The sequence below is a fragment of the Pundamilia nyererei genome, unplaced genomic scaffold (assembly GCF_000239375.1).
Source record: "Pundamilia nyererei isolate P.nyererei 1_Seehausen unplaced genomic scaffold, PunNye1.0 scaffold00336, whole genome shotgun sequence".
In the NCBI taxonomy this organism is placed as follows: Eukaryota; Metazoa; Chordata; class Actinopteri; order Cichliformes; family Cichlidae; genus Pundamilia; species Pundamilia nyererei.
Genome location: NW_005187737.1, coordinates 178130 through 185619, shown reverse-complemented (window position 1 = coordinate 185619; position 7490 = coordinate 178130). Strand labels below are relative to the sequence as shown.

At 43.9% G+C, this 7490-nt stretch overlaps 1 protein-coding gene across 1 annotated transcript in view; it reads right to left on the bottom strand.

Annotated features, from left to right (window-relative positions):
* pacs1 (phosphofurin acidic cluster sorting protein 1) overlaps window positions 1–7490 on the bottom strand; it is a 64911-nt gene that overhangs the window by 3416 nt on the left and 54005 nt on the right. The window contains exons 7-13 of the mRNA XM_005751988.1: window positions 4550–4781; window positions 3994–4087; window positions 2730–2810; window positions 2378–2499; window positions 1763–1898; window positions 1324–1428; window positions 1091–1200 (exon numbers count right to left, since the gene is read on the bottom strand). Coding sequence (XP_005752045.1) covers window positions 1091–1200; window positions 1324–1428; window positions 1763–1898; window positions 2378–2499; window positions 2730–2810; window positions 3994–4087; window positions 4550–4781 — 880 coding nt within the window. The remainder of the gene's footprint in view (window positions 1–1090; window positions 1201–1323; window positions 1429–1762; window positions 1899–2377; window positions 2500–2729; window positions 2811–3993; window positions 4088–4549; window positions 4782–7490) is intronic.

The following is a 7490-nucleotide window of genomic DNA, read 5'->3' as shown; positions in this document are numbered from 1 at the left end:
ATAGATTTCTTATTACAGTGTGTCCTACAGATGTGCCTTGGTGCACATCTGAGATGAAGCACATCAAACTAGTGAGAATTCATTCAGTGCTCAGGAACCCAGACTGTGGGCGTTTTTAAAGGACATAGTACACACAGGTGTATGAAAGCTCTAGTTTTAAGGACGTTTCCTGTGTGGATTGCCCTTCATTTTTTATACTGAATTCCATTTGAAGTGGGAAGTCAGAAATCCAGAGTTCCTACTCAGAATTTTCAGCCAGAACACCCTCTCAAGATACACTGTCCCACTCGGAAAGATGGAGAAGCCAATCTAACTCCAACTTCACAATCCAAGATGGCAGCTCAGAGCGTAAACTGCACTAAGAGTGTGGAACTGGTCCTCTGTACTATTACTGATGTGTATTCATGACTTGCTAAATAATCACTGACCAGGCTCTATCCATGAATGTGCTGCAGAGGTGTTTTTAACAGCAGAAATACAGGCACTGCGTTGCACCCTAGGTACTGTTACTGATGGCTAGCAAGCTAAATAAAACCTGTTATTGTGGCTGTACTGTAATGGGTTTGACTTCAGTCCCAGCTCCTGCATTAGAAAAAGAAACATGAAGCCCCTTTTATTCCCAGACTACAATCTAACTCAGATTATTTAAGGCAAAATAATCATTTTATATTTCTAACTATTGCTCTGATGACATTTCCTTCATGTTCAGGCAAATTTCATGCCAACAGTGCAAACACAAACCAGAAGAATTCCCACATGTGTGGGAGAGAGTGATAAGCAGAGGGACAAGCCGACGTGATGGACGCAGATATGGGAGACATAAAGTTTTTGTTGCTTTTAAAAAGCAAAGTGAGTCACAGGGGCAAAAAAAGGAGGAGGAGAACAGAAGGAGCAAAATATATAAGGGTCAAAGGAAGAACAGAAGTCAGAAAAATAAGGCTCAGAGCAAGAAGAAAGACTAAACAGATGAGTCACTCTGCACACCAATGAGTCTAGCTCGCTGTGTGTGTGTGTGTGTGTGTGTGTGTGTGTGTGTGTGTGTGTGTGTGTGTGTGTGTGTGTGTGTGTGTTAGATTCGATCAGAAAAACTCACAACTTCTGGATGCGAGTGAGCACGGCAGACAGCACCGCCTGTATTTCAGCTGCTGAGCACGTGCAGACCACCGGGTGTCTCTGTACCTGGAGCTGCTCTGCAACATACTGCAATACATGAAAGAGGAGATGTGCAGTCAAAAAAAAAAAAAAAGGTAAGAAATAGGAATAAAAAAGAAAAAGAACGAACCAAATCCACCCAAAGTTATTACGGAAAGCTGCAGGCCTTACCTGCCCCTGCCAGTCTGTGCTGTTGACCAAAATGAGGCTCTCTGGGAGCGCCGAGTCCGACAACAAAATCTGGTTAAGCTGATCGTACACTGCTTTCCTCAGAACCTACACACACACACACACACACAGAGTACATAAATCTCCCCACAGCGACACATTTGCTCTTCAGATGACTCATCACCACATACATAATTCATTTCTGAGCTCCAGGCCGGTCGTACATTATCAGAATTCATGTGTTTTATTTTTTTAAAAACGCGTGGGTCATAAGCAGACGGAGAACAAAGGAAGATTTTTTTTTTTGGTCTTATGTTAATTCCTCTGTGGGAAACAACCACAATACGCAGGTTTATTTTTGTATACACGGTTGAAACGATGATGCTGAAATCCTGGAAAGAGCTAAAGCGAAATGAGATTTTATAACCGTTCAGTGTCGTACCGGCGTGCTGTGTCCCAGCTCCGGGGACCTCTCAGAGTCGGAGCTGTTGGTCCGCTCACTGAGAGGTTTGGACAGCTGTCTCTCCTTCATCGGAGTGCTAATGCGCTTCTGCCTTGGTGTATGGCCTCCATCCAACCTGGTGGGGAAAAAAGTCAAACTCAAGAAATAAGAAGTTCGGGATTTTTCAGCATAGTCGCCTCTGAGGTCTCATTTTTCCTTTCATTTTATAAGCTTTACTTAGAGATCCTGAGTTGCCCTCAGAATTTACCAACCACAGGGTTTGTAAGCATGTTCATTAAAAGAAGGGGTTAATGCCTGAATTTGTAGCAGATCCAGTGTACAGTTATAATGATATAGGATTGTCTTTAGCGTACATTACATTTTTTGTAAACTAAATGCCCTCCTGGCAGACTTGGGGGATCCAATCTGGCACTAACTCTGCTGATCCCTTAACCTTTCACCTTTCTGTCCAAACATATATTTATTCTGGTTCTAAAAAAACAAGATGGCAGGGGTCATTACTCAAGCTAAAACTGAGCTGATTAGTAAAGAGGCCAACGCACAGATTAAAACAGCTAAACAAATGTATCTGGGACTAAGCCTTGGGTGACTTACCTCGGCGATGCCATCGGCTGTGCTTCACCTTTGCTGCTCTTAATGGGTGTACGGGGTTTTTCTGCCACGGACACCATGATGCACGGGCCGACTTCAGCGAACAGCTCCTGGTCTGTTAGCTCCTACACACAAACAGACACACACAGTCCACAGACAGGCTGTCAGTGTCAAAGAAAGGAGATACTGGCACCCACTTTTTTGTGTTTCTTCTGCTCTCTCAATCTGTCTCGCTTGCAGCACAGATGGCGGCGAATCCGCCTCAGAGTGATACCGACAAAGATCCCAGCACAACATTAACTCTCCCTCTTTGACACACTGACACTCATTTAAAAACACACGAGGAAAGTCGTACCAGCGTGTCGGTCTCAGACGGGATCTCATCCAGGTTGCGGCTTCGGGAAGGTTTCATCTTCTCCAGAAGAGGCTGCTCCCCCTGCTGGGAACAGAAGGGAGAGGCAGTCAAGTCTACGGGCTTAATGAGCCTCGAGATTTGGTAAACAAGAAGGAGCAGAGCTCTCGGCTCTCGGCTTCAGGGAGAAAACTCAACAGCAGTTACGCCCAGAAGATGTTGGTTTTCGTCTGCCGTTTTAGGTCAGACGAAGCATTCTACACAAATAATTAGATAGGACCTACTTACTGAAGTGAAAGCAGCTCCTTCATCTTCCAAACACATATTTGAGAAAGTGTCCCAACAGCAGTCAGAACCTAAAAGCTTATTTCATTATGAAGGGAGGAACTGGAGCTGCCTGAAGCACATCCAGTGCCATCCATTCAAACTGAGAGACTAAACACTTTTTATTCAGCAGATGGTCACCGTCAAAGACTTATTGAATTTCTGCTCCATTAAGGAAATGCTAGCGTGAAACATTTTTCAAATTTCACATTTCCACTGTGCTCCCCGCCGTGCTGACTGTCACCGGCTTTAGATTCTGGATATTTAGCACATCAATGCAGAGTCGCATGCTGTTTTTCATGCTTCTTGCTTCATTTCATGCTGCATTCTTCACGTACTTTATGGTACTATGTGCTACTTAGTCACACTGTTTTACTACAGCTTTATTGTTTTGCTATCCTGCCACTATGTTAATGCCGTATCGCTCAGCTTCTCGTGTACTTTTACTATGACTTCTTAAGGGCCCAAGAAATAGAAGAAGTTATAGTATTCACAAGAAATCTTGAGCCAACCCTACGTTCTTTATGTTTGGCTAATAAAATGAGGAATGTGCAGCAATTTATTGAAATATGAATGAAGCATATTTAAGACTGCACAGCGTGCTGAGATATGCCACGTTTTCAGCAAATTACGTGTTTTAGTTGTAACAATAGTAGTAGAGCCTACAAAGGGATGGCTCAAGACTTGTGCACAGTACCGTATATCCAACACTACTAAATTAAATTGTGTATCAAGTTTTTTTTCCCACAAGGTAACGTCAATGTAGAGAAAATACAAATACTCTTGAGTTTTTGCTGAGACGGACACAGGTCTCACTTTACACCAACGAGGCGAGCGCTGCATTTGGACACAGGTTTGAAAGCTTTGCGGTTGTAAAGTCAGATATCCTTCGTGAAGAGTTCACTGCGCTCTAACAGGTGAGGCGTTTCAGTGAGTTACTCACCGGGCTGAACGTGTCTCTGCCCAAACTGCCTTTGCTGTTCAGGCTGCCGATCTCCGTCTGAGAGCTCGACTGAGACATTCCCTCAAAGAACGGCCTGAGCAAACACACACACACACACACACACACACGTTAACTTTTTATTCAGATACTTACATAACACACATTTATTTTTTAATGATAGACAGAAAGAAAGAGCAGAACAGAAGAAAGTCAAGTAACAGCGGTAAGACTTCTGGGTTCTGGGTCACTCTGAGGCTTTCTGATGTTATTGAAAATAATGACTCAGACTGGGCAGCGATTCTGTGTCGTTTAAGTATGCAAAGAAGAATTTTTGAGCAAAATAATGATTATTCAAAAGTTCTGATCAAAGTTAAAACTGACCCAGTTTTGGCTCATGCCAAGCTTTTAATCTGTGGCTGTAATGAGCAGCTTCGCCCAACAGAGGGGGCTCTGAATTGTTAATGAGAGTCCTCTCTGTGTGCTCGTCAGTGTCTGTGCGGGTGAAGCGGGAGTGTGGGGATGAATATTAATGTCGCGTCTGTGCCAGTGCTCGTACCTCAGCTTAGGTTTGGGCGTGCTCAGGATGCTGTCGGTCTCGTCCAGCTCCGGCCCGCTGTCGCTCGGGTTGTACATCTCCAGGCTGTCGTACAGCTCGTCCAGGTCCTCCTCCACCTCCTGGATCTGCTCCCTGGACACGTGCTCCAGGCCAAAACCAACCTGGGAGAGACGCACGGAGGAGCGGGTGACCAACACACACGGTCGCTGTGCAGCTTTGACACCTAGAGTTTCTGTTTATCACCTGAATCTGTCACTTCTCTTCACACAAACAGAAGCTATAAAAAGCACATCAACTACAGCCTCCCTTCCTTTAAATGAGCACTAATCTCTGTGCGTACAGGGGACAGACATGTTGATACCAGCTGTGAAACCCGACACGGATCACTGCCTGTTTCTCTGTTGACACTACGGGGCTTTGCAAGCCTGCAATTTCACAGGAGCTGAATATCAAAAGTGAAAGAAGCGAGATGCTTACATGCCACAGTGACCTGGCTAACATCAGAGCGAGTCAGTCAGCTCAGCCTAACTCCTAAACAGGGAGCCCAGTTATAGCAGTGATTTGGACTTAAAAGGTAAGTATTCATGCATGTAATCATAAGCAATACAAGCAGGGATAAACAGAAATAACATGAGTTTGTGTTTGGACCAGCACTCAACTCCAAAAATGTTCATTCAGCGTGGGAACAGAGACGTCACGTCTTTACGATTTAAAGCGCACTCAGGAGCCAGCCAGTAAACCACACACAATGGATAATCATTTGTATTGTTATCTGATGTGATAGCATAGCTGGTTCTTCTTTCATAATGTAACACTATCCGCCTGTGTGTGTGCGCGCATGTGTGTGAGATCACTGAGGGGGAAAAACAAGGTGGAGACGCATTCATTAGAAGCAACCACCTCAAAGTACTCCGACGGGTGTTTATATGTCTGTGGACAGACTTTTCATTGTGATTGTGTCATAGGCACACGCGTGGCTGGCATCTCAATGAAAGCAGACTTGGACGGCAGGATATTTCCTTAAGGAAAAACACCAGCGCTGTAAACAATATCATTTCAGTCGCTGGCACTGGGAATTTGTGTAAAGCACTACTGATCCATCAGTTCAATCACAAGCTGCACTTTTGTAATATTTGTTGAAATACATTGTGTTTTAACCTGCAGGAGGTCCTGAGTGTTTCAGATCGATGTGCATTCTCACGGAAAGTGTGTTTAGTGCATGATGTGAAGCTGTCCCCGCTGCTGCTATGGTGACGCTTTTCAACAAGTTTATGGTCTTTTTATGCATCAAATGACAGGTGAGGTGTCAGGCCCTTTGTAGTGTTATTGTTTGTCGAGGGGATTGATTTAGTTATTAGGCAGTTGGTCAAATAAGGTCAAAGTCTTACTGCCTTTAGTACACGTGGACTGATGGTGCATCAGAGGAATAACCGTGAGACGGCCTTGGTCTGAGAATTCTTTACTATCGAGTCAGATGTGATTTTATTGTAAAAATCATCTAGTTTGTTGTTCAACAAGGATAAGCTGGGGTAAAATTGGGTTTCTATTGCAGCGATGAGTTTCCAGATAGTTAATAATTAAACTTATGGCTGAATCTATAAGAATCCAACTATCCTCTGCTCGTTATCTGAGTTTGGGTCACAGGGACTCTGGGGCGGTGAGGGACTGAGTGTTTCTCAAGAGAGCCCAGAGGTATAATCTCTCCAGCTAGTCTCCTGGCAGCCTTCTCTTGGTAGGACATGGTTGAAACACCTCTTTTAGGTGACGTCCAGGAAGTATCCTAATCAGGACCACCTAAACTGACTCCTTTAGCCCACGGGGCCTTGACCTGAAAAGGCTACATTGGTCCGCAGGGTTTTGCTGCTTATTGGATTGAGCGGTGATCAGTGTGGAGGGCAATCCAATCCTCAGCTTCCATAACCAGTTTGCAGTACATGGAGCGTCACTTCTACCAAACCATCATTAAATAATCAGGTCAGATTTGACCAGAGGCCCTCGTCAGATTAGATCACACAGACTGAACAAGACCCACCTCTGAACTCCACTTTTGTTTGCTTTTGTTTCAATCTCAACTAAACACCTAAAATTTTATAACTCTGTCTTGTGCGGCTGTGATGTTTTCCCAGTGACAAAATCTGTACACAAACAGACATAAACAACAAATATCAAACCGCCTTCGTGGTACTTAAAAAGTAGCAGAAAGAGTTTTGCTAGGATCAGCAATGTTTGTAATCACATGAATAAAGCAGAAGTAGATTTTCTGCAACACTGGTCACAGCAATACACATGGAACATTTTACAATAACAGTGATCTGAGTAATTAAAATAAAAGAAGTCACATGTTCAGGCTTTGCCTCTGCACACCATTACAGCAGATCTTAAACCAGCTTTAATTAAAGAAAGTGTTGCATTCAATGTTCAGGAATTACAGACATTTTTATAACCAGTCTCCTGTTTTCAGATGCTCCAAATTAACCGAACACAAGTCTAGAAGGCTGAAGTGTAGAGCTTATGGACGTCAGAAAATGCCGTTTCCTCACTTGGGATGCTTTGTTAGACCTTTAATGCAGCCGCTGCTTTTTTGTGGGTCTCTGCCTTCAGTAGCCAAAAATCTGCTCTGCTGAGTTGAGATTAGGTGACTGACTTGAAGAAAATCATATTTATTTGCTTCAAGAATCTCTTGAGTTGCTTTTGCAGTTTGCTTTGGGTCATTATTTGCACTATGAAGCACTGTGTGACCAGTTCTGCAGCATATGACTGAATCTGAGCAGAAAGTACAGCCCTGTGCACTTCACAGTTCATCCTGCTGCTTGCATCTGCAGTCACATCATTAACAAACACTACTGACCCAGTTCCACTGGCAGCCATACATGCCCTCGCCCTAACACTGCTGCCACTATGCTTCTCTTCCCATCATTCTGCTACATTTTCATCTTAGTTT